The sequence below is a fragment of the Tympanuchus pallidicinctus genome, unplaced genomic scaffold (assembly GCF_026119805.1).
Source record: "Tympanuchus pallidicinctus isolate F22 unplaced genomic scaffold, pur_lepc_1.0 scaffold3, whole genome shotgun sequence".
Classification (NCBI taxonomy): Eukaryota; Metazoa; Chordata; class Aves; order Galliformes; family Phasianidae; genus Tympanuchus; species Tympanuchus pallidicinctus.
The window spans coordinates 54,719,232-54,746,521 of NW_026294747.1; the positions used below are offsets into that span (position 1 = coordinate 54,719,232).

Below are 27,290 nucleotides of genomic sequence, written 5' to 3' on the forward strand. Positions count from 1 at the left end.
GAGGCGGCGCCGCGGCGGCTGCTGCTGCCGCTGCTGTGCCGGGACACAATGGGCGGCGGCGACGGGGCGGCGGAAGGCCGCTGAGGAGCCCCGCGGTCATGGCCACCGCGGCCGAGCTGTTCGAGGTGGGTGCTCGGGTTCCGTGCGGGGTGTCCGGGCCTCGGGATGGGAAACCCGGAACCGGGAGGATGAACGGGAGGGTGTGGAGCGAGGGGGGAGGAGGAAGTTTGGGTGATGGCGTGCGGGGCGGCAGCCCTCCTCGTCCTCTCGTGCACCGCTGTCAGCTGCGCCGTCGGCTGACAGCGCTCTGCTCCGGAAGAGAGCGCTGAAACGCGGAGGGAACTTCGCCCGACGGCGTCGCGTCGCCCGAGTGCCTCTGAAACGGTGAGCACGCCCTTGATCTGCCGCGTATTGAGGCCCAAGAAGGCAGATATCTCGTCCGAGGCCACGCACGGGCAGGGCAGGGCGCTCAGCAGGAGCCTGGCCGTCCTTCTGGCCTGGACGTGCTGCGACCTGCGTGCCTGTTCCTATGGCTGGTGCGTGGAGGCATCGCTCCAACCCATCGCTGCCGGTTGGAGGCACTCAGGTGCCCGTTGGGTGTGTTAACACTGGGACACGCTTTCCCCAGCCTTCAGGATAGGCCTTCCTGTTTCATCACAGGGTCTGGTGTCTTGTCTAAAGGCATTGTGCTCACTTGGATTTATGAATCAACGCCAACACGTGGATGTTGTGACTCATGACTTTTTGCTTGCTTGGTTTTAAGAAACAGGGAGAATAATGCAACATGACCTATGTAGGTGGGTGCCAGGCTTAGTGTCCTCTCCACACCTCCACCATAGACTCTTCTCAAGAGGTTTCATTCCTCAGCATGGCGATTATGTGGATGCTGAGCATGGGAGAACTTCTGTGTGTAAAGAAAGCTGTGGTGTTCAAGGCCAGGTTGGATGGGGCCTTGGGCAGCCTGGGCTGGTATTAAATGGGGAGGTTGGCAACACTGCATGTGGCAGGGAGGTTGGAGATTCATAATCCTTGAGAGCCCTTCCAACCCCGGCCATTCTGTGTTTAGGCGCTTTGGGATCATGCACAACGTGTTCCATTTTGCAATAGAGGTGAGATTACAAAGTAGCTGAGATCTTTGCAAAAAGATCCATTTGAAGTGTTGTTTTCCAGAAGGGAAAGCAACACTTCGTTCTCTCCTGTTTGCATTTCAGTACAGAGGCAGGAGGGGTTATATTCACATTTATTACGTTAATATTGCCTCATGCATTAGATTGAAGTGACTGCCATGAAGGTAAGACATGAAAACACGTGCTTGTTATGGGAGTAACCCTCAGCTGTATCCTGAGATTAGTGTTAGATTTCAGTCTTTGTATGAAAGCATGTTTGAAAGTAATTTTCTGTATAAATATGTGAAGTTGTATGGGAAGATCTGCTGAAAATGGATGCTATGTGCGCTCACTCTACCCCTATGTAACTCAAAATATAATGATTGTTTCTAGATTTTAATGTGGCTTGGTCCAGTTTAGTGTTCCTACAGGCCAGGTTATCACCCACTTGAGGCTTATCTCTTATTAAATCAGGAGTATTGGCAGGATGGATAGGATCGCGCTAATTCATCTTGAGCTGAAGCTGAGTTCAAAGCTGTGAAGAAATTGACTGTTGGGGCTCATCTGATAACAGGCAATGGACTTGCAAATGACATTTGTAGAAGCTGATTTTCAGCAGTTTCTTCAGGACTGGAAAGGAAAATTAAAATAGGAATTAGGCTATCGGATAGCTATAGGTGACCGTATTATCAAGATAGCATTAAAAGCAGTCTGCATTTCCTTAGGAGACCCAGCTTGCAGAAAAGCTCTGTAAAGTTGGTTTAAATAATAAAAAAAGAATCATTATGCGTGTAGGGGCAATTATATTGTGTGAACATTTGAATGAATTATAGAATCATAGAATGGTTTGGGTTGGAAGGGACCTCAAGGATCACGGAGCTCCAGGCCCCCTGCCGCATGCAGGGTTGCCAACCTCCCCATTTAATACCAGCCCAGGCTGCCCAGGGCCCCATCCAACCTGGCCTTGAACACCTCCAGGGATGGACGGGGCATCCACAGCATCTCTGGGCAGCTGTTCCAGCACCTCACCACTCTCTCTGTGTATCTATGTACATGTGTGTATATACAGGCACACAGAACACATCAGTAAGTAGTGCACCCCTTATACAGGTCTATTCCATAGAGTTGGCATTGGTGTCCTTGCATCCAGAGTGGTACTCCAGCTGGGTTATGGGATCTTCAGAAGAAAGGCTGTGGTTTTTATACGAAGGAGAAGTGCTGAGAAGATCCATAAGACAACTATGAAGCTGGGGGGCTCCCTGAAGGGGCTGCTGCTGTGTTGAATGGCTCATTTCAGCTATAATTAAACTACCAAAAATGTTCCCAGTGACTCGGATGTAAAGGTGATGTAAAGAGAGAGTTTATACTTAGTATGGAAGCGCTGTGTTGTAAGCTCTGATGAAAAGGGTCCACGTACATGTAACCACATTGCATATTCCGATTTGAGATATGATTTTATATCAGAACTGAGATGAGGAGATGAGTGATGTGTTGGGAAGTGTGTTTTCAGTGCTACTGCTTTTGAAGCTCAACCAAGTTGCCTGAGCAGAACACAGTTGCTGTAGTCAGTCTTGGGAAAAGGAGTCACCCACTGAGATGTTGAAACTTCTGCATAAGCCAGCAGGATTCAGCACATTGCAAAGTATATTCAAAAAGCTTTTATATGGCTTTTGGATGTGGCTCTGGGCAGCCTGGTCTGGTGGTTGGTGACCCTGCACATAGCAGGGGGGTTGAACTGGATGAGCATTGTGGTCCTTTTCAACTCAGGCCATTCTATGATTCTATATTTCTGTTTAATAGCTGGGCTTGACTGGGTAGGGCATGATGTGTTTGGGGAGAAAGGCAACTTCATTGCTAAGTGCAAGGACTGGCAGTGTTTGCTTTCCAGCCCTTGCTTTTGCACTCCTGCTTCTGTGTTGGGTCGTGCTTTTAGATCCATTGCATGTAATGGAAAAAGCTCCCTGTGAAGTCCTAGAGACTGTGAGGATGCTTCATTAACCAGTCTGAGATGTGGCAATGTTAGCACCAGTGCAGTGCTGCTAGATGACCAATAGATCTAAAGGAAGAAGTAATGCTTGGTGGTGTTGGTTTATTTGTTTTGCTGTTTGTTAATTAAGGGATAGGTATCATTGCACTTTGTTTTGGATACTTTACTATTCAGCTGTAGAAGAAATGGTTGAGCTGGTGTGTTTGATCAGCTAGAATACGAGCTCTTAGTTCATCCAGAAAATGTTAGGAGCAAAAATAATTAATTCTTCACCATTGTGCAGAATGTTTGTGGAAGATCCAGAAGATAGTATGGGGCAAACTTGTGTAACCTTGTGCTTTTAACACCATGCACACCCTGTTTTCCCTTTTTGGGAGAATAAAAAGAATGAGTGTTGCCTGTTCTTATGCTTCCTTTGTTTTTTCTCCCCTTTATCTGCTTTGTTTCTGCAGCTGCAGTTGGATGTCACATAGTGAGCAGCAGCATTCTGGCAGTGATCTGCCACAGGGCAGTGCTTTGGTTACTTTTGCTGGTGGTTTAGCTTGCAGAACATGTCAGACACTTTGCAGTGACAATCCATAAGCTCACTGGGAAATAAAGGCAAGTAATGTAGAGGCAACTCTGCATGGCCTGTGAGAGAGGCACTCTGGAAGCTAGTAGGCCAGGTGTTCAAGCCCTACCACGTTGAGAACAACGTTCTTTATTAAATATATCAGCATAAGGGGTGATGTGCTCATTGTCAATGCTGTGGTTGCTCTTCATTGCAGTGAAGCTTTCAAAATGATGTGCCACATCTTAACCAGCTGCTTACACGTTTTAAAGAGTTTTTATTTCGTGTCTAGGAGCCTTTTGTGGCAGATGAATACATTGAACGGCTGGCATGGAGGACACCTGGAGGAGGTTCCAGAGGTGGAGAAGCTTTCGATCCAAAAAGGTAAAATAAAATTGTGTAATGGCCTTGCATGGTTGCATCTCTAGTTGCACTGCTTTATTACATACACCCTGCTTGTAGTGCTGGTGCACACCCAGTGAGATTTTTGTATGGGAGAACAGTTTGTGACCACGAGCCAATTACTCAGAATTGACAGGAGTGGGGAAAGTCGCTTTCTAATTTAGGCAGTTTGAATAAAGGAGAATTGATGCTGTTATTCGTTGTCAGACATGAACGTTCCAAAGAACTGAAGTTTCTGGATTAAAGCATAATATTAGGCTTTTCTGTTAAGATCATTAAGTCAACTTAATGAGTTTCTTGCTAGTTTAGCTTGTTTGAGGACCCAGCACTATAAGTCACAAACTGGTAGGCTGGGAAGAGGGGCATTGGCAATGTTGACATAGCTTGTTTTGATCTGAGTGTGTGTGCTGCGGTTTGAACCAAATGAGCAGCTCAGTTCTTCTGGATGGAGGTGGACTTGAGCCCCTTTTCTTTGCACTTAGCTGCATGCTGTGATGGCTTATCTCGAGCTAACTATAGGCAAATGGTATCAGGATAAAATCCACCTCACTAAAATATCTGGAAACTAAGCCAATGGAGACGTCAGCTTTTTCTAGCTGAGTTAGCATTTTGGAAAGCAGAGCAAAGGGAAAATTCGGTGTCTGTGATCTAGTGGTAAGGAGAAAAGGAGCAAGGGCAGGGTACAGAGGAAATGGGGAAGGGGGAAACAGTGCAAAACCAGCTCTTGTTTGTGGCAAGGAGGGTGAAGTTTCTCAAGAGAGACAAGCCAAAGTTTAGAAAACAGTTCTCTGTTACTGGCCCAGCACCAGGTGGTGCACTGATATCTCTGAGGCATGAATTTATACAGCACCATTTTACATCTAAACTTCAGTGTTTTGCACCTCTGGACCTTCCTGGAAGCAATCAAAGCCAGGCTGGATGGGGCTGTGAGCAACCTGCTATTGAGAGAGGTGTCCCTGCCTATAGCAGGGGGTTGGAACTGGATTGTCTTCAAGATCCCTTTCAACCCAAACCATTCTATGATCTTCATTTTCAAAAAGTGGCCATTTCAAATAGTGCTACACATTAGGTTTTTTTTTTGTTTTTTTTTTTTTTACCAGTATTGGCATTTTTTTTAGAGATGCAATTAAATGTTCTAATTTCTCAAATGATTGTTACCTGTGAGATGAGCTTGATCTTATTCCTGTTATAATTATTGCAGTGCTTTTGAGCTCAACAGAAAGTTTAGTTTCCTCAGTGTTGATTTAGAATTATGGTGGTGAATCGATCCACAGAGTGCAGTAGCTTAGTGACTTCTTACCCACACAATCTTATTTCTCTTTGAGGTTGTCTGTAGCTACCTAAGATAAAAATCCTGAGAAGTTTAGGATTACTAACTTCATAGATGAGCTGTTACTCAAAATGGATGTGAAAAGCTTCATTAACATGGACAAAAGGCGCTGGTTTTTAGCAGTCTGGCTCTTTGGAGGAGGATGGATGCTGAGCTGTTAACACTGAATGAGAGGTCAGCATCCTATATAGAGCTTTACATGCAAGATAAGCAGGAATAAGCCTGCAAATACACACCATTGCTTCCTCTAGCTGTTTTTCCACAGCTGTGCCTGGGACTTCACAGTAGTTAGTGATTGTTGCCCACACCAACTCTGGTTAAATTAACCTCTCTTCTCTAGTCCTGTGGGTTTGCTCGTTTTAACTTCTGTGATGCACTCTCACGTATATCAAGATGAGTGGAGGTCTCCCACAACAGTAAATAATTTTCTAGTGAGATCTTCCAGTGTAGGAGGAAGGGAAGGCAAAAGAAACAGAAACCTTTTGGCTGTGTGGTTTTGGGATTGTTTTTTTCCTGTTTTTAGAAACTGATGCTTTCTTTTGCTTGTTTTGTAGAAAGGATGTTGAATTCTTTATTTCTGTTCTGAGAAACATGCCAAGCAACTATTTAACTGGTATTTCTATTTAAGCATTCTTTCCTCTCTTGCCTTACTGAATGCTATTGCAGACTAAGTGCTGAATTGGCATGATACCTGTTTCAAAAACAAACCTATCCCAAACTACACAGAACTGGCTTGTTAAAATGAACAGAAACAGCACTTCTTGATGCTTTTGTTTGAAACTATGCTTTCTGTGACTTCAAATCATCCAGGTTTTATTTTTAAAATACTTATATCTATCCCTCATAGTTTTCTCTGGAATCTAATGCAAGGTGCTTGCTTTTTGGGGTTCTGGCAAGCAGGGAATGGACACAAGGAGTTGTAAGCATTTGTCACAGTCATGGTTTCTGTAGTAAGTTGTCACTTTTTCTAGGCACTCTTGTAAAGATACCACTTGAAAGACTAATTAGTTTTTCAGAATTAGAATTACTAATTAGTTTCTTAGAGTAATACAGTGAGCAAAAAGGCACCAAACAGCAGGGTAAAAACCACTCATTTCAGCAGCAGAAATGAAAACGGAAAATTCAGTTCCCTCCATGCAAGTACAAAAATCATATTAGTATCAATTATGAAATGCTCAGAGAAAGCCCTATGTGTTGGCTGAGAGAATAATAGCAGTTGTTATTGGGAAGGAGTCATGTGAGGGGAAGACAAGGCATTCCACTTCTCCCTTTTGTTTGCTGAGTGTTCCTAGGTTGTGTGTGAGGAGCCAGGGCAGGAGCAGCGTGCCCCTTCTGTGCTTCAGCAGTAATGCACATTGAAAGGACCTCAGCTTCACAAATAGCTTCTGAATAGGGTATGTTTGAAAATGCATGTTCCTCAGCACTCTAGGAGTAGCTCCCTGGAAAAGACTTGGGTTTCTTTTCGTCTTTGCATTGACCTTAAATCTGGACTACAATATTTTTCAATCACTTATATATTTCTAGCTATTAGAATGTATTTTATGGCTGTGGAGGACCTGGGAATAGTTTATTTCCTGCACAGCGGTGACTCGTGTTTAGAAAAATACGAGCTGAAAAGACAACTGGAGTGGGACAGGATGGACAAGAACAAGAATGAGAGGGGAGCACATGGACAGTGGAATGAGAGAGGAGAAAATTTAAGAATGCATTTGAAGATCCTGTGATTGGAAAGAATAAAATGTGTTTTAAAGTACAGTCACAGTGATGGGAAATGGCAGGGAAAAGAAAACTTAGTGGTAGAGAAGAAAGTAGCTAGAGTGTGGCTAAAACTTAGTGGCTAGAGCAAGAAATGCTAGGAGAAAGGAGTGTGGTTATACCCAAAACAACTTTACCAGACTATATGTTTGTATTCATTGCCTTTTAATAGGAGTGTGGCTTGCAAGTTTATTATAAAATCTGCAGTACAGTAGAAACTATTTTAGAATGATAGAATGGCTTGGGTTGAAAAGGACCACAACGATCATCTAGTTTCAACTTCCTGCTGTATGCAGGGTTGCCAACCAGCAGACCAGGCTGCCCAGAGCCACATCCAGACTGTTATATCCCTTACGCTGAAGGGATGTGGTTGCCTGAGCTTCCTTTGTCTTGATGAGATTTAAGGAAGATGGGGATATAGGGATTTTTGTGCTAGTGAAAGAATCAGGCTCTTGAGCAATTGGTGTTTAACTGTGTTCCCCTGCTATCATGCAATATTTACTTGATCACGTAGCTTTTATGTAGACATAGTTCTACACAACTGGCATGGTGTTGTTTAAAATAAAATAGCATCTGTAATTTAGGCATGGTCATATCAGCATTGAAGGTGAGCTCTTGTTTGAGTTATTTGCTCTTTACAAATCTACACTATCTTTCAAACTAAAATCTGCCTTAATATCTTTTATTTTAAATCAGATTATTGGAAGAATTTGTGAATCACATCCAAGAATTACAGGTAATGGATGAGAGGATTCAAAGAAAGGTGGAGAAACTAGAACAGCAGTGCCAGAAAGAAGCCAAGGAATTTGCCAAGAAGGTACAAGAGCTGCAGAAGAGCAACCAGGTAAAATCTAAAGCATGTGGTTGGTACCAAGCTTTGCAGATTTAGAAGCATTGTGTGCTCCCATCAGTGTTTCTTGGTACAGCATGCTTCTGTTGGAGGTAAAAATAGAAAACATGATGGAAAGCAATTTCCCCTGTCAGAGGCTGCTTTATCTGCATGTTCCAGTAATGAGTGTTAGCTGTTCTTCACACTAGTTTAGTGGAAGATGCTAGACTTTGAACAGTGGCTTGAGCTTAATTAGCGGCTCCAAATAGTTGTGCAGCTCTGAGGTGGAAAAGCTGATGCCTGGATTCTGACTGATGTAAATGGAGTGCTTCCAAAAGTACAGGAGATGGAAATCTGAGCATTGTGCCCGTGTGTACGTTCTCCCAGGTTGCCTTCCAACACTTCCAAGAACTAGATGAGCACATCAGCTATGTAGCAACTAAGGTCTGTCACCTTGGCGACCAACTGGAGGGGGTAAACACGCCGCGGCAACGGGCTGTGGAGGCTCAGAAGCTGATGAAATACTTTAATGAGTTTCTGGATGGAGAGCTGAAGTCTGATGTTTTTACAAACTCTGAAAAGGTAAGAGCTGTCAGCGGGATGAAAGCAGTTCAAAGCAATAAGCAGTACTGCCCTAATTACAAGCTGCTACCATGACTTACCATGGTCAGACTTCAAACCAGTGAGTGACTGACTTGTTAAAGTTTCATTGTTCTGAAATGTAAATTAACAACACTAGGCTGCAGATTGCTGATAAAGCATTTGTATTCAGCGATGCTGAATGTGGCAACGTTGGCATTTTTCACTTTATGAAATTATCAGAGATTTGAGCAATTGTGGCGGGGGCAACTTTAGGGTGCATACAATATCTGCCCTTTTTCTTTGAACCTTTTGCCTCAGATCCACCCTGTAACGCAGAACGCTTCTGAATGCAGCTTCTTTGTGAGACTTCACTCTGTTGGGTCAGTCCACTGGCCTTGGATACCTTTTTGTCACAGCATGCTTTTGGGCTTTGTGTAGTCCTGTGGCTATGTCTCCACCCTCTGAATTTAGAGGATCTAGGCAGGAAAACTTCAAAGAAACGTTGAAGCATTTTGTTTTTCTTACGCTTCAGAAGTGTGTTTGTGAAGCAAATAGAATCTGAGTGGTCTGGCTAGTGGAAATAGATAGTAGGAATAGTGTCCAGATGTAAGCAAGAGGGAGCCCATATCTTTCACAGTGCACAGTGAAATGTGATCAGTAAAGGTTGTCTTTTTTTTTTTTTAATTATTATTATTTTTGTGGGCTTTGTTGTTGTTTTTGGTGTTATTTTTGTCTGTCTTCCTCCAAGTGCATCCTGAATGACCATCACGCCTTGGATAAGTTGTGTGCACAGTCAAAAATTGCAGTATTGTAGCAACAGAGAACTTGCTTTGCATGTTCAGCAAAAATATTTTTTCTCAAAATGCATCTCATAAATGACCTCACTGCTGAGCTGGAGGCATCTCTTAGGGAGTTGCAGAATAAGTAATTTCATGTACTTGCATTTCCCAACAAGTCACCTATACAGTGGCATCTGCATTGTGCTCTGTGGGTATGTGATCACTGTCTGTTGATAGTTTGTCCTGCTCTGAGAGGGAGTGCAAAAAAACCTTTTTTGACATCCAAGGAAAACAGGAAGGTTCCAATGTAACAACAGTTCTGTATGTGACCTTTTTCATATTTTTTTCTTTTTTTTCCTGATAAAACATTAATTTTAAAATTATTTAAGAGAACACAGTCCATAACAAGTCAGAAGGTAAAGCAGGTTTTTTTTGTCTGCAGAAAAATCTCATAAGGAATTTAACTTTATTTTTGTAATATTTTCTGTTGGAGGCTCTGAAAAATCTGTGGTAGATAAAATATGATAAGCCTGGAAATTGTTAAACAAATTAATCTTGATATGCCCTGAAGACACAGAGCAAATCTGGAAGAGGAGGAATGCAGGAAGGGCCCGGAGCCTGATGTCAGTCTGCAACTGATGTGTGTGGGGACACACATTTAAACAGCAAGTAGAAATAGTGTTTATAAGGGAGCCTTCCTAGGTGTGAGGTATGATGTCTTAATACATCTTTGAACTAAAAGCAATTCTGAAGTATGAGATGGTAATAAACGTTCTGAAAGGATTTTTGAGCTGATGTGGATTTCCATTGCGATTTCTTGTTCTGTGCCATCCCTTATGAAAGTGTGGACTTCTCTCTAAGCCATTAAGGGCAAGGGGTACTGAGAAAGGGAGGCAAGGAGTTGCAGTGCAATTATTTCTGCAGGAATTCCTGTTTTTCTCGGCAGTGTCAGTTCTTATAATCTCTTGGGTTCTTACCATTTTTATTTTCTTTTCCTTACATTGAAGATGTTTCCCACGTTACTTTGTCCTTGATGTACTGAGCAATTTCCAGCTTATCTCTGTGATGGCTTTTCTTTGCTGTCTTTTCCTAAGCTATGTGCTGTGTGTCTTCATCCTCCAAGCATCTGCCTTGCCCTGCCAGCTAACCAGACCCTCTTCTGCACTGAAGTGTCTTAAAGTGAGCAAATCAATTAAAAAATGATGTAGCAGCTCACTTATTTATCATGCAACAGCATCGTTGTGCTCAGCATTCACTATTATTCTTACATCTCTTCTGCATTAGTTCTGTACTCAGTATTGTTCCATTACAGCTTTCTGCTTCTTCATGCCAATTCTGTTAAAATTTTCTTTTGCTGCTTTGTCCACTTTTTCAGATGCATTATAGCCTTTAAGTTATGTCTTACAGAATCAATATTTATTTTGACTTAATGGTTTACAGAAGCCCGATTCAATTAAAAATGAAATGTGTCTGGATTTAAGCAGAAACCATGGAGAATTGATTCGTCTTGGCTTCTGTTGTGCTTAAGAAAAGGCTGTGAATTCAATAAAAATCTAAGAAGTTAGTTAGCAGCTATTGTGTGAAAAGGAGACAGAAGATGTTGCATTTGTTTGCTGGTGTTTTTTGTTTTGTTCTTTATTTACCTTTCTTCTGGGCTTTTTTTGGGGTGATGCTGGCGAATAAGTGCTGATCTATAGACTGTCCTCATGACATCAGCACTGAGCAGAATTGTTAGTTAGCTTGAAGCAACCTTAATACCTAATAGAAATAACTGCTGTTTCATTGGATTTATTTGAGGAGCGTGGCTGCTTTTGATTTAAGAGGCTATTGTAAGCTGACAGTTCCAAACATAAGCTGCTCTTAATAAGCAGAATGACTATGCTTTATTGGAGCCTCTATTTCTGCTGCACAGCCAGCCTCGTGCAGTGACTGTGCTCTATTTTCCTACCTGTGCATCTTGTTCTGTTCTTGAGAAGTTTTAATCCCAAGCTGCTCGTAAGTGGTGGCAGTGTAGGATCTCAGTGCTTCTGTTCCTCTTGCTCTAGTTCTGTGTACGTCACTAACAGGAAAAGCAAGACAAATTGCACGCTCTTCTTTATACTTTCTGTTATGTCTACTTGTATGAAGACTTTGCCTGGATGTAGTAGTCAGTTTTTCTTACTCCCATCAAGGTTCCTTCCAGTCGCTAAGACCAAATAATAAAAGTTTTTACAGCTGTCTCATAGCCATGCTTTGGAGCAGTCCATGCTATCTACCAAATCAATGACTTTTATCCTAATTCATCACAAAGTATCGTGCTGCAGTTCATCCATCTGTGTGTTATAGTTGTCTATTTTATTTCAGTATGAAAGGGTGCAAAATTGAAACATGATAGTTTTAGCCACGTTACTCAGGGGTGATCAGATCAGGAACTCTGGTCTGCAAGCCTTGTTGGCCTGGTATGGTGATGAGCTTGAGGAGCTGCTTCAAGTGCTTCCATATAGCAGAAGAATTTTTATCATGTTTTGACGAGTGTAATTTGTATATTAAATAATATCTTAAGCATCTTAAAATGCATTCTGTAGGAAAGTGATCTACATGGGGTATATCAACTAAAGGAATAGGAACTACGGTGTGGAAGCTGAACAGTAGAGATGAAAGAAAGGAGTAGCCCATGTTCAGACCTTCTTTAATAACTGGCTGTCATGTTTTTACTCGTAACAGATTAAAGAGGCAGCTGATATTATTCAGAAACTGCATTTGATTGCTCAGGAACTGCCTTTTGACAGGTAAAATTCTACCTGAACATCTCTTTAAAAAAATCAAAACATAAAAATAATAACTTCACGTGGCTGTAATTCTGGAATGCTTTTTTATTTTGGAGGGGGATTGGGTGGACAGCAGGGAGGGAATGGGATGGGAAGGGGCTGTATTTCACTCAATGATTCCTGTATCTTTTGATGTAGAGAGAAATAAGCACACCATGCATTCTTGAATTTGTGTTCGCATACTCATGTTGTAGGATCATCTTTACATACACATCCTAAACTGCTTAACAGACTTTTAATGGGATAATTTTGGTGTGCTGACTTAATGCTAGATTTGGATTAGATGCTTGTAGGTTCTTATGGATATGAAGTATGTAACTTTTCTGTCGTCTTTGTGTTACATATATTCCTTTTTAAATAGATCATGAGTAACAGGCAATCTGGGATGTCTGATTTCTCTTGTGACGTGCATTTGAAATTAATCATGGTATTTTTTGATGTTAACAGGTTTTCTGAAGTAAAATCAAAGATAGCAAGTAAGTTATCTATCCAGTTCAATCCATATTCCCATATGTGCATCGTAAAAGCTGATTAAAGAAATATGCAGTACTGTCAGTATTACCATTATTGCCAGTACTTGTATTACGTAGCTTCATGGATTATTTTTAAATTTTTTTTTTAACCTTCTTTCCTCTGTTCCCTTCCAGGTAAGTACCATGACTTAGAGTGCCAGCTAATTCAGGAGTTTACCAGTGCACAGCGGAGAGGTGAAATATCCAGAATGAGAGAAGTAGCAGCTGTCCTGCTTCATTTTAAGGTAAAAAATAATTAAAAACAAAAACAAATACCCAAAACCAACAAAAATCCACCAACTCATCTTTTAAGTGAAAATATTTGCACAGACAAACAACCGTAACTTGTCTACCTTTTAAAAATACTCAGTATACTGAGATGTTCTGTCTGAAATCAAGTGTAGGGGAATAAAGGAGGCAAATGCCATCCCTGCAGGCATTCAAGGCCAGGCTGGATGTGGCTCTGGGCAGCCTGGTCTGCTGGTTGGTGACCTGCACACAGCAGGGGTTGGAGCTGGATGAGCACTGTGCTCCTTTTCAACCCAGGCCATTCTATTCCATGATTCTGTGGTGGGGAATCAGGAGGCAAAGTCAACAGAGACCATTCTGAGGGAATTTTTCTTGAATGTGTGTAAGTTGTCATTTGTGCTTGAGGAGCATTAAAACCCGTGGTGTGTGTCCATGGAGAGGTGTGATAAGTGAAGTTCTGCTAGGTTTGTGAGAAGAATGGATTTGAAAAAGCCTATGGGTCAGATGAATGCATTTCTTGTGTTAACTTCTTTGCAGGAGTTTTATTTCCTTAATTTTGCTCTATATTAAAAACATGGAGAGCCTGGTTTTAAGCCTTTTTTTTTTCTCCTTCCACAGGGCTATTCCCATTGTGTTGATGTGTACATAAAACAGTGTCAAGAGGTAATGCATTTTATGTTTTAAATGCATCTCTTTGAGTGTTGATTTCCTTAGTTCTATAAGTAGTTGTAAATACGTTGTGAAATTGTTTCCACAACCCTAGGGTGCATTCCTGAGGAATGATGTGTTTGAAGATGCAGCCATTCTCTGCCAGCGAGTGAATAAGCAAGTTGGAGAAGTCTTCAGCAATCCAGAGACTGTGCTAGCCAAACTCATCCAAAACATCTTTGAAGTTAAACTTCAGGTATCGCAAATATTAAGATGTTAAAATTATTGAGGAAGCTTTTCATCCACATGTGCTTGAAGTAACAACTGCTCAGAATTTACAGTATTGATAGTTTTGTATAAAGATGTAGGATCACACTTGATTGCCATATAATGTTTCATACAGGTAATCAGAGCCATTTCAAATAAATCTACCTGCACTGTGGATACAACCAGAAAGAAAAGATTCAAATTCAGAATGTAAAATTAAAAAGGAATCAGCACATTCATTAGCTTGTTCATGAGATGTCATACACATTTGATTTCTTCTGTGTGCCACCTACCTAGAATATGTCAGGAAAATAAATTTCACATTTAATGAATATGTTTAATCTGTTCATAGTTGGAATAGGGTTTCATGTGTGAGGTTAGTATTGAGTAATAATAATAATAAAAAAAAACTTGTAGTATTTTTATGAACATAGAAACCTTAATTGAAAACATTGTTACCCATCCTGAAAGCATAATCCCTTAAGCATGTGAAGTCAACAACATGCCTTTTCATTGCAGAGTGTAATTTCCCAGTCAGTGTTGTTCTCCTTATTGATAGTACAGAGTAGGGACTGAGTTTGTATTTCATCCCTGAATTTGACCATCAACCATTGACCATTTGACCATTTTGACTTAGTATTTTACGGTAAACCATATTTTTGGCCAAATAGTCAATTACAGGAATATTCTAAGCTTGTGTCTGCATTATGTATATATTATAGTAATTAAATATGTAAGTACCTCTTTTTCTTACTGTCAACTGCAGACATGCCCTTAGGCCTCTAGTGGTTTTGATTCTTTAAGAGTGGGATCTTGTGTTTGGCCTAGCATGTTTTCAGAGCAGTGTCTATTCTGTTTGCTTTGCCTGCTGTTACTTTGTATTATTAAATCATTCTCTTCAAAATGAGGTATTTATCTGTAGTAAAGTCTGTTATATCAGAGATTTAACCCAAAGACTATATGAATTGCTTAAGGGTGTGTGCTTTGAAGAAAACTATCTATCACCTAACAAGTGAGGATGACCTCACTGAGGTTTGATACCTGTTCTTCTAACAGATATACCTAAATTTTACAGAGTTATGTAAAGGACCAGCTGGAAGAACACAGGAAATCGGATGCAGAGCAGTATCTTAAGAATCTTTATGATCTATATACAAGGTATTTATATGTAGATGATAAAATGGTTGTTGTAGATATCCTCTTGGAATGAAATGATTAAACGTCATCAAGATGTAGGAAGACAGGACAAAAAAGTAAACTGCTCATAAAAATGGGGAAAATGTAATGTCTGTTAACCTTTCCAAAGATTAGATTCTTTTAGAAACTTTAAATAGCTATTATTATTTTGAATGGGAGGTATTTAGCATTGAGATCTTTGAATGTGATTTTTTTTTTTTTTTTTTTTTTTTTTGACTGGGCAAAAGCCAGTCCTGATTGCCTTGATGGCAATTGTGCTGTATGTAATCAAACATGAATTATGCAAAGTTCTTTACTTAAATATAAAGCTGCTGCTAGAAGTTCTAATCATGGTCTGTATTCTGTTGTACTATGTACTTTACAAGCATGTAATGCTGTAATTCATACAAATGCAACCTTTTCCTCCTCTCCCCTTCTTTGTTTCTTTTGCATAAAGAACTACTAATCTTTCAAGCAAATTGATGGAATTTAACTTGGGTACTGATAAGCAGACTTTCTTGTCTAAGCTTATCAAATCCATTTTCATTTCCTACTTGGAGAATTACATTGAGGTGGAAATTGGTTATTTGAAAAGTAGGAGCGCTATGATTCTGCAACGTTATTATGATTCCAAAAACCACCAGAAGAGGTCTATTGGCACTGGAGGGTAAGTTTCTTCTATTCTTATACACTTCTGAAGTGTAAGGGAGGTGGTAAAGGGAGAAACATTGTATTTTTCATGCTAGATGTACAGTGATCAACTGCAAAAGAGCAGACTTCTAAAGCGACCCACAACTTTTCATAATTTGCTGTTATTTTCTGTTAGCTTTCTCTAAATCTTACTGCTCTTGATACGTGTGAAGGGTGATGCATGGTATTTATGTACTTGTGGAAAATGAAAAATACCAGTTAAACTTATGTTTCAACTTAGGATCCAGATCCACAAAAGGACTGAAGCAAAATTAAGGTACCGAACGCATGTGTATGTGTGTATCTAAAAGCATACATTTTTTTTCACCTGCCCAGGTCTTGTGGTCCCCTCCCAAGACCTAGGAAGGGGAAAAGTCCATAGCAATGTCAGTGAAAAAGCTCTTAGTGAGCCCAGAAGATGCAATGGACTTAGAGAAAGGTAAAACAAGACTTCATTATCCTCAGGGTAGAGAAACTATAAAGCAGTAGGGAGGCATGGGAAAGGAAGAAAGAAAAGTTGTGTGAGGAAAAGGTGATGAGACTATTGCACCTGGGTTCAGGCATGAAGAGTGATTTGAAGAGAACAACAACAGTAGCAAAGTCATGAAATGAAGAAAAACAAAGATAAAAATTTAATTTTCTTGGGGAAAATTAAATTGATTGCAACGACTGGGTTGCTTTATGCATGGAAATGTGTTGGAGCATGCTTGACTAAGTCGTGACTGAACAGATAGGGATGAGGATGAAAGGATTTGTGGGTGTGGATGAGAGAGGAAGACCTCAGTGTTTTGAAAGTAAAAATAACAACGTATTGAGGCTAAACTTTGTCCACAGAGCACACACCCCAGGGGGGAGCAGCTGTTCCCATGGTATGAGCGTGCCGTGGTAGGACACAGCTGACTGTGGGATCGGAGGTGGTTGCTTTGCATTACCAGCAATTTTTTTAAAGCTTCTAAGACTGTCTTAACGCTTGCATATCCTAAACCGTGTCTTGGGTTCTGTTTTTGTAAGTTAACAACTGAATTATTGTGAAGTATTGTTGAATGTGAGCCTCGCGAATTTGCACCCAGCAAAATCTTTTGGTGTCTCTGTTCTAGTATTCAAGACCTCAAGGAAAGGATAAGGCAACGTACCAACTTGCCACTGGGGCCGAGCATTGACACCCATGGAGAAACTTTTCTCTCACAAGAAGTGGTGGTGAACCTTTTGCAGGAAACCAAGCAAGCTTTTGAGAGATGTCACAGAGTAAGTTCACTTCCTGCTGTCTCCATTAGAGAGAAAATTTTGTGTATAAAGTCAAATCTTGAGGTTCAGTTTGATAGATAGAAGGGAAGAACTGCAGTGTATTAAAAAACTCTTCTGTTTCTCACTGAGTCGGGGTCATGTTAGGGATTTGGGGTTTTCTGTATAAATGTGGATTACTTTTATCTGTCTATATTTGGAAGAAGCAGGTAGGGTTAAACCTACTTAGCTACATAGGTGGATTCTTTTTTGTTGTCTTTTTTTTTCTTTTTAAATAAACCAGACTCAAGAACTGAGACAAATTTACTGCTTTCCTCCCCTACAGAGTTGTGACTGCAGAGTTTTTTTGTATCAAGTGCCATTTCTTCAATTGTCATACAGAACTGACACAAAGAACTAAGTGAAATCATCTTTAGTAGTTTACCTTAACTCTGTACTGTTCTTTAAGAACCTGTGCTACCCAGAAAGGTTTTCTTTCTACCTAAATCACCTGTTTTATTGCCTGTAATTTACTGTTTGGTATTCAAGTGTAAGTGAAAACCTATGAAATTTAATTGGAGACTTCAGTGAATTCCTAGGGCAATATTTATTAGATAAACACAGTCATTCCAAACATAGTTTGATGCCTCTAATATTCTAAATTAGCATAGTGTAGAAGAGGTTCTAACACCTTAGTTATTCAGAAGCTTTAATGCTCAACATTCTAAGATGGGGGAAGCATGTAATAAAATATCCAGCACAGTATTACCTATACATGTAGGGATGATCACATTCTTAGTGGTAGAAGTCAGTGAATGCAGGTAGATCATCTTTTTTTTTTTTTTTCTCAGTATGGTTGTTGCTAGGAAATCATTAAAATCATAGAACAAACTTCTTATGCATACTTTTGTTTTTTTTCCCCCTGTTAGGGTCAGGTTTTCTTTTTGGTTTTTTTTTTTTTTTTTTGGTTTTTGGTTTTTTGGTTTTTTTTGTTCTAAACTCAGTTGCATTGGTTTGGATGATTTGATTGGTGTTGCATTGGGGAAAACTGGTTGAGTGCAAAATGGATCTTGTGAAATAAGGAGACTTTTAGAATTACAGGCACATTAAAAACCTCTGTGTCATCGTGCTGCTAAGACTGTATTTGTGATCAGAGCAATTCACTTTGCAAAGGAGAAGTTAAGTAGTGGCCCGTTCATGCCCCGTCCATCCCTGGAGGTGTTCAAGTCCAGGTTGGATGGGGCCCTGGGCAGCCTGGGCTGCTATGAAATGGGGAGGTTGGTGGCCCTGCCTGTGGTGGGGGGTTGAAGGTTCATGATCCTTGAGGTCCCTTCCAACCCAAGCCATTCTATGATTCTATGACAGGCTAGCCGATTGGAATATTTCATTGTATGACAGCTGGTACACTGTGAGTCCCAACCATGACTGATTTAGGAGAAAAAGGCTGACAGTTCTGCCTAACCCTATATTGAAACATCCCTGTGCTTGGAAATGTCTCTAACAGGGTGGGGGTTTTGTTTTTGTTCATTTTTTAGGCATCCTGTGGAAATCTCTTCGAGTGTTCTTGTGTAAATTAACCTGGATTGCGATAGTAATCTTACTCCAAGCTTCCAAAAGTCTCCACTTAATCCCTTGAAAACCAAAGCTCCATTTTTTTTTTGCATGCAAAAGCCCTGTCACATTTTTCTTTTAAAAAAAAAAAAAAAAAAAAAAAAAAAAGGATTTGCAGACAAGTTGCTGCTCCAAATCCTGTGCTGCTTACAGTTCATGAAGGTAGAGATGCTGTGTGTACATGTAGGCATTGCTTCACTTAATAAAAATTGTCATGCTCTGTTGACTCCAGCTGAACTGTGATAAATGTCAGTGAGGTTCAGACCGTGTTGTTTTTTTCTGAGGTACTGAGACAGTGATGGAACAGCAGCACTGCCTCTAGCTGTGGTCAGTGGCAAAAGCAGTGAAAAAAGGCAGGGGGTGTACAGTGTCAGCCTTTACCAGGTACCTCATTTCAGCGCCAAGCAGTGGGTGGTTTAGGTGATTACAGAAATTACAGCTGGATGTTTGTGTTTTTACAACTGAATTAATGTCTTCCTTCATTCATTATCACTGCTATTATTAGAAACTGTGTATATTTTTGCTTTCCATAGCATCCTGCAGCGCATTGCCTTCATTTTACCTGTTAGTACCAAAGAGTTTGTTGGTACTGAAGGCTGTTCCTGAATAGTTCTCTGTATGGATGCTTTTAATTTAAAATAAAATTCCAGTTTTTCTGAGATACTCGTTACACTTTAAGCTTATCCTCTACTCAATATTGGGTAAGCTTTCAAATATATGTAAAACTGACCTTTAGAATAAAAGTTCTTCTTTTTCTTTTAAGCTCTCTGATCCGTCTGACTTACCGAAGAACGCTTTCAGAATTTTTTCTATGCTTGTAGAGTTCTTATGCACTGAACACATTGATTATGCATTAGAAACAGGCCTTGCTGGTGAGTATAATATTTCTTGAACACTTCATCTCACTGGCCTTTTTGGGCAGATCATCTTTACAGATCTTTTGCTGTGCCTCATTGATTGGTCTTGTTCAAAATGTTTCGGTTAAGTGAAACCTATGAGAAGTATTCTATACATGGCACCACGGTAAATTTATCTGACTCTAAGCATGTGATTTTTAGCACTCATGGAAAAATCTGCATATTTGAAATATCACGTTAATTAAAGAACTGTGTATCGTTGTTATATTAATGAAACCTTCTTTCCTTTAGGCATTCCCTCTTCTGATTCAAAGAACGCGAATCTTTATTTCCTGGATGTTGTCCACCAGGCCAATACTATTTTCCATTTGTTTGACAAACAGTTCAATGATCATCTGATGCCATTAATCAGGTACTTTTATTTTGATTAGTTTCCATTGTGAATGGTAATTTTTGGTGAACAGAGCAGCTTTATATTCTTTATTTTCATCTCTGGTAAGAAGAGTTTATTCTTGGAGTGGTTCAGCTTGATGTTGCAGGAAGATGAAATACTGTCATGGGAGGAGGAGGAAGGGAAGTTATCCTTAGATAACCAGAAGGAGAGAGGGAGCTTTTAGGGTATTGATAGAAGAAGAGGAGTTGCTTTGCAGAGATCTTGCTGCTGTATTGCACTGGGGTAGTGTGGTTTTATGGCTGCATCTTGGGGTGAGCAGGGCTGAAGAGATTGGTGGAGTCTCTGCAGGGGAAGAAGCTGGCCATGCCGTGGAGCAACACATGAATTACATGGAATCTGCATGGAATCAATGAGCTGCTGGTTGGATCTGCTCGAGGTAGAACACACTGATGTGTTATGAATCAGCGTGCACGAGCTGCCAGTCAGTGCTCCACAGTTCTGCTCAAGGTCACGTGGCTATTGATTTGGTGATCTGAAGCCAGCCTACTCCACCTAAATTCATCCTTCTTGATGGAACAGGAATTCTTCACACATCCCTGATTTAAGAAGCCATCCCAGCAAACAGATTTGTTCTGGTATTCTAACCCTTTCTCACACAACTCTTTATGCTGTTGCAGTTCGTCTCCTAAGTTATCCGAATGCCTTCAGAAGAAAAAGGATATCATAGAACAGATGGAGGTGAAGCTGGATATGGGCATTGATCGGCAAGTAGAGATTTAAACTTTGTTAAGCACCAATTCTTTTAAAACTCCTTTGTGATTTACTATTTGGTTCCCTTTTCAGGATTAAATATTTCTGAACACAAAGATGTCATTATATTTTTTTTTTTTTAACATTATTCTGTGCAGGAAACTTAGATTTTGTTTGTATGGAGAGTCTTATTTACGTGGCAGTTTTCTGACCCTACGTAATCTGGAAAGATGTTAGTAAATCTGTTAAGAGTGCTGTCAGCTTTACTTTATTGTCTCATGCTACTTTTTTTCCTCCATTTGAAGGAATGATGATTGAAATAGGTTAAAGACTTGCAGAATTTCCACAAGGGAAAAAGTTTGGCAAAAATAGGTTAGATGATGTGAGAGAATCTGTGCTATGGATTACACCTAGTCATAGAAATCTGCAGACCTGGAATGATTTTTGTTTCTGACATCAGCTTGCTTTGAGATTATGACTTATTTAATCTTTTTTCCTTTTCTTCTGATAATATTGGAATAGCCATAACATTTGTAAATGAAAATCGTGCAGTGACGGCAGTAAGCCTTCCTATGGGATATGAAAGCTACTCTGGAACTCATTGAAATTTATGTAGGAGTCATTCCACACTGGAAAGGGTTGAGAACAGCTCTATATAGGAAAAGTAGGCGTTGCATTTTTGTCTTACAGGGTGATTTCTGTGGAGACAAGGAGGAGACTGGATGTATTTCCAGAGAGCTCTACAAGTTGTTTCTTAAAGACATTTTCTGCAGGTGCAAAAAGAATGGTTGGAGGTGGAATACGTGTATGTAACAATTGAGATTTTAGCTGTTGCTGCTGGAAGTCGATGATAAAGGCTTAAATGCAAAGCTTGAAATACTTGAACCACAGCAACCATAAGCTTGGCTCTGGACAGGCATGGGTCAGTTGTCAGCATTAGAATAGTTTTAACTGTGTCAAGTAAATAGTTTCTTAAAAGTGACAGTAAGACTTAGGAGAACAAATCTATGTTGGAATACTGTGCTCAAAGGTTTGTGGACTCTTCATAAGCACTGGCACTCTTACACGTAAGGGAGAGCTTAGTTTTCAGATGAATGTTACATGTAAGATGTGTGCTCTTGCTTACATGCTGCTTTGTGGTACCACTGCTGCTAAGAGTTGATTGCCTTAATGAAAGGAATGATCTACTTTGAGAAATAAAGCACTTCCTAATGCTGAAATTGCTAATGCAAGTAATTTCTAAATTTAAAGCCATCAACATTATGCAACCTGAACGAGTCCTTCAGGAGCTTCTGGAATGGCGTTCACATCATTGTCTGCCTCTATAGAAGTGATTTACTAGTCAGCCAAAAGTAGAAGTAGTTCTAATGGTTTTCTGTCAGTTTGTATTCTGTGTAACCAGTCTATTGGGAGTATTTATTGAAAACAGAAATGGAGGAGAGTGTAAAATTTTTTTTCTTTTTAATTTGATTGCACATAGGTTGTTGAATGAAATGCAAATTTGAGTTTCTATGCATGGAAAAGGAGTTTTAAAGGATCCATTTATTACATTTGTGGACATAAACATTCTTCCCCTGCCCTTCCTTTTTTTTTTTTTTTTTTTTTTTTTTTTTTTTTTCATTTTACAAGTGTTTTCTGATGCTTGCTGCTGAATAATACACAGTGTGATCTAATTCTACTAACTAAGCATTTGGAACTCTTCCTTTGGCTGTCCCATTCCCTCAGCAGTGCTATCCAGCTCCTCTGAAGAGCTGGGATTGGTTACTTCCCACTTAATGTGTCCCTTTAAAAACCAACTGGCCAGCATGTTTGCTTGTCTTTTCCCCTACTTCTGTTTTTCTTAATGACTTTCTAAAAATCAAGCTTGTCTTTAGAGAACTGCACTGTAACTACAGTCCCTTGTTTCTTATGTTTCCTTTTGGTGTATATTCTATAGATTAAGTGGTGAGGTTTTTTTTTCCTCGTTGTTTTATGCTGCATACTTTTATACAAAATCACTTCACTATATGTCAGTATAAAAATCAAGGAAATGAGAACGTTCCCTTCAGAACTCTTAAGTGTTCTTTGTAACTTTAAAGGACTTTGAATTGTATGATTGGACAGATGAAGCACATCTTGGCTGCAGAGCAGAAAAAGACAGATTTTAAACCAGAAGATGAAAACAACGTTTTGATTCAATATACTAATGTAAGTAAATTAAGTTCCAACTCATCAGTATACCTTGAAATGCACTTGAGTGATATCAAACACGAGACAGAGTTTAACAAATACATGTTTGACAACGTGCATTCGATTGATTTACTTAGCCACTGGACTAAGGAACTGCAGGCTCTATTGAGGACTGCTTTTCCAAGCTGGAGGGGACATTAGAATTTTGTGTGTAGTCAGACAAAAATCTGACATTAGGCGCTGTACAAGCTGTCACAATTCTTTCCCATCCCAGGAGGCCCAGATTTAAATCCAAGTTTTTAACTGATAATTGGCTTGAAGCTATCAGTTTCAAAAAACTTGTTATCAGATACTCTCTAGTTGCTGGGTGCTTTTTCCCCTTAGGAACAGAAGAAAGCAGTATGGGTATGGCAAGACCATTTTTTTTACTGCAGAATTTTCTGTATCACTGTATCGTATTTTATGTATCGTATTTTACGGCCTGGAGGATGGAATTTAAACTTCAGGGCTGTGTTGCATTAGGCTGTTGTTAGGGAGCAATTAGAGAGATGTAGATTGTTAATGGGAGGAATATATCTGAATATGTGAAGCTGGGTGAAAGTGGGAAGAGTGCAGCAGTAGGTTGTAGAGGTTGGTAGTGTGTGGGAAGAGTGAAGATGGCTGTTAAATTGGGTTTACAGTTACTGCTGACAGGGTTTGAATCATCTTGATTGTCCCCTTGGCTAATTGTTGCTTAAATTAAAAGTGCAGACTAAACTGAACTGACATAAAGTATGATTTGGTGAAATGTTGTCTTGTATCCTTTCTTTTTATGCATACTTATGTCTCTGTGACAAATGAAAACCTATTGGAATTATTAATTGGAAGGTAACAGATGATGTCACGCTGTGGGAATTTTAAAGAATTCACTAATTAATGTTCAGCTTATGATGTAGAAGGCACTTTATGAGAACAGGTTTCTTGATATTTATGTATTTTTAAATTTTCATTTAATCTTTTTTTCCTAAGGCTTGTGTTAAAGTCTGCAGCTACGTTAGAAAGCAGGTGGAAAAGATTAGGAAATCTATGGATGGCAAGAACGTGGACACAGTTTTGATGGAGCTTGGAGTTCGTTTCCATCGACTCATCTATGAACACCTGCAGCAATACTCCTACAGCTGCATGGGTGGCATGTTGGCTATTTGTGATGTGGCTGAATATAGAAAGTGTGCCAAAGACTTCAAGGTAAGTTATGTGTACGTTGGTGATGTACAGCCATGTTGATGGGTTAGATACTATTTTATTTTACCATTTCTTCTGAGAAGTTTTCGAAAGTGATCTTTTTGTTTGAATATCAGCATTTCATGTGCTGATGTTGTATGTCCTGTTAATTGTACTAGTAGTGCTTTATCACATCCTGAAGAGCAGTTTGCTGATGCTATTTTGTTGCTTGCAGGCTAGAGAGAGAGAGAGAGAGAGAGAGAGAGAAAGTGTTTAGTGTTTATGATACAGTGTATTCCAGATAGAATTTTGTATTGAAGTAAAAGCTAAGATTTGGTTTCTGGCCAAGACCTGTGGTTCTCTTGCTTCAAGAGCTTTGTTTTTTCCCAATGACTATTGCCAAAATTTTGAGAAAGTCAAGACAAGGGGACTTGTTTTTCTAAGTCTCTTCTGATCATATTTAGTTAGAGATTTAAGTTTACTGAAATTTGGTAGAGATTTTTTTTTTAATTTTACATTTGTTGGTATCAATGAGTCTTTCGTGGAATAGTCTTAAAACTTAACAAAAACAAAAGAAAGCATCCCTCCCTTAGTTTTCTCAATGATGTCTTAGGGCTTTGAGGAAATAAATCCATTCTAGCCTTCAGTTTGTTTTTGCAAGCAGTTCAGTACACTTTTAAATTGCAATGTAGATTTGTGTTGAACATGAGATAAGCATACAGTGAGAAATAGCAAGCTATCTTAGTTACTTTGTAATTGGTTTGTTTTTTGCTCTCATTCCATGTGCATATATATGTCTATATACAGAATGACTGAAATGTATTTTCAATAGGGAAGAAGTATTTTGAGAATCTTGATGGGTGCCGTATGCAGTTTTTTTACTCTTAACACCTCTCTCTTTCTTTTTCTTTCTTAACCACAGATTGCTCTGGTGTTGCAGCTCTTTGATACTTTGCATGCACTTTGCAATCTTCTGGTTGTAGCCCCGGATAACTTAAAGCAAGTTTGCTCAGGTGAACAACTTGCTAATCTGGACAAGAACATCCTTCACTCCTTTGTTCAGCTGCGTGTTGATTATAGGTCTGCACGTCTTGCTCGTCACTTCAGCTGAGAGCACAGGAGGAAATGTACCTATGGGCAGGCCTCAGAAAGCACAGGGAATGTTTTCTTACCAAACCACAGCTGTAACTTTTGTGGAATAATGACTGTTCAGAATAAAACAGCCATATTTAGACGTGACAATGTAGAATGCTAGCAAGTGAAAATCTGAATGATACGTAAGCTAAAGTTCTCCCACTGATGAATTTTAGCACGACTACTTGCTACTGATTTATTTTTTTTTTTAATTGGGTGTGTTGGTGTGGGGAAGCAAGTGGTCCATGGGAAGTATCTTAGTCTTCAGTATTGAATCATCAGATACCATTTGTTAGAGTTTGAACTACAGAGCATAGCGTAGGTAATGGATTACATAGAATAGACCAGTGTAACAACATTCTTCATCAATTTTAATGACTTAGACTTCAGCACAGCTAATCATAATCAAATTATCTTTGATTGGTGTTTCTAAGTCATTTCTTTCATTTAAAACGTTATCCTGCCCAATGTAATTTCTTGCTCTAATTAATTAGTTGGGAATTTCTTTGAGATATAGAAGTAAAAGGAACAGTATCCCACAAAGATGTAATTTATTCATTGTGTAGCATTCTAAACATAACTAACGTGGTGGAAAGATTTTATTTTTTTGGTTCTTTGGTTTTGGGTTGGTTTTTTTTTTTTTTCACCTAACAGTCAAGGGCCCACTGAAAAATATTGGTATTGTATGACCTGACATTCTTGTTTCTCTCTGCTTGATATTGGAACACTGAATTTGATAGATGCTCCTGAAGTGCAGCTGCCTTGTCTGGGCTTTGTTACTACAAGGTGAAGGTGCCTGTGGTTGGATTAATACAATTTTTTCCTGTCTCTCATTTTATATATAAATAAATTGAGATTCTAACAAGTGAAAGGATAAAAATGTAGCCCAAGTGTTCATTTATCTACAGGAGGAATGGACTGCAGCTCTAGCAAAATCCGAAAGGTGAAATGTACTGTGCTGATGATAATTGATCCTTGGTGCCTGAGCAATATGAAATGCTGAAGTGTGCAAAAGTTTCTCTCCCCCTGCTCGTAATTTTAATATTGGAGACAGACTACTTCTGCATCAGTTCTACTACAGCATTTATTCAAGGTGCTTCTGAGATGGACCACATTGTGTGCCAAGAGAGAGTTGAAGCACTGGTGGTTTGAAACATCTAGGGTAGCTTTTCCTCAAGCAGTTGAAAATTGTTGTAAATAGACCTTTGTTCAGAACAGACTCATGGAAAACAGGTTGGGACTGCTGTGGACTGTCTTCAATCTGACTCACATCGTCTCCAAACAGATCATCTGTAACACTTTTATTTCTACTGCGGGCTCAGCGTGCATTATGAAAACCTTTCTCTCCCATCTTCAGAGCAGCAATCCTATAGATTTGCTTTAAGGGTTGGTCAAATCAAATTATTTTTGTTAATGGCTTCCCAGGTGTAGTCAATATTGACAGACTCGTGCGGAACTCTTCTTGGTTAGTTGAGGTTCTTCTGCTTCATTTTCCATTTAGCAGAGCACTCTATCAGTAAACAAGAGCTTGGATGCCAGGCTTTCTCAAAGTGTTCTGGGAGCCTGGCTGCTTTGTTGAGCTGCAGAGCTCTATTCCTTGGCCATGGCAAAGCCACAAAGAGTTTGGGATGCTGGAGGAGGCCCATGCTTGTACTGCTGCCATTTGTTTTTTTTTCCTAAAGCTCTGATGTGAATTCAGATGATACCTCTCTGTTACCTCTGTAACTGAAAGCCAACAATTTTAAGGCTGTGGTTTTATTAACCAATACAAAATCTTTCTACAAACAAAAAAAAAAGTGTCAATTTGTAATAAAAAAAACTTCAGAACAGTGAACATCACTTTGAGATCACAGATCACAGAAGTGCTTCAGAATTTGTTGTATGGTTGTTTGGACTTATTTTAAGGTTGTATGAAATGTGTATTTACCATATTTCTTGCTTTATTAGCTGTGTTTCCCATGAATGTGCTCAGTGCAATATTTCATTATGCCTGTTAACAGGAGGCAACAAAAAGTAGGTGAATACTAGAACATACATATGTAAACTCTTCCTCAATAAAAAGAATTTCCTCCAGATAACTTTCTTCCATTTCATTTCCGCATTCTTCTACTGTCTTTGTGCTCAATTATAAAAACAAAACCTATTCAATAGGAAAAATAGGGGGGAAAAATAATTTTGCTGATCAAATTAATCACTGATGTGGGCTTTTCTCTTCCCCTCTTCTTGACAAACCTCCCCATGCACGTACTGAAGGAGTTTCTGTATGTTGTCAGTAAGTTTGCTTT

At 39.6% G+C, this 27,290-nt stretch overlaps 1 protein-coding gene across 3 annotated transcripts; it reads left to right on the forward strand.

Annotated features, from left to right (window-relative positions):
- Positions 1 to 7: 7 nt before the first annotated feature.
- Positions 8 to 27,083, forward strand: EXOC5 (exocyst complex component 5). 3 transcript variants are annotated; one of them, XM_052696598.1, is made up of 19 exons: positions 8 to 125; positions 3,936 to 4,027; positions 7,827 to 7,974; positions 8,347 to 8,541; positions 12,024 to 12,088; positions 12,575 to 12,603; positions 12,775 to 12,884; positions 13,507 to 13,551; positions 13,652 to 13,792; positions 14,879 to 14,961; positions 15,437 to 15,646; positions 15,911 to 15,946; positions 16,767 to 16,914; positions 19,265 to 19,373; positions 19,650 to 19,770; positions 20,430 to 20,516; positions 22,581 to 22,689; positions 23,680 to 23,895; positions 24,794 to 27,083. In XM_052696598.1, exons 1-19 carry the CDS (start codon positions 99 to 101, stop codon positions 24,980 to 24,982), a joined length of 2,160 nt encoding a protein of 719 aa, XP_052552558.1. In that variant the 5' UTR covers positions 8 to 98; the 3' UTR covers positions 24,983 to 27,083. The 3 variants fall into 3 exon arrangements, with proteins under 3 accessions (XP_052552558.1, XP_052552560.1, XP_052552561.1); XM_052696601.1 differs by lacking the exon at positions 8 to 125 and adding an exon at positions 277 to 384; XM_052696600.1 differs by lacking the exon at positions 15,911 to 15,946.
- The last annotated feature ends 207 nt before the right edge of the window (positions 27,084 to 27,290 follow it).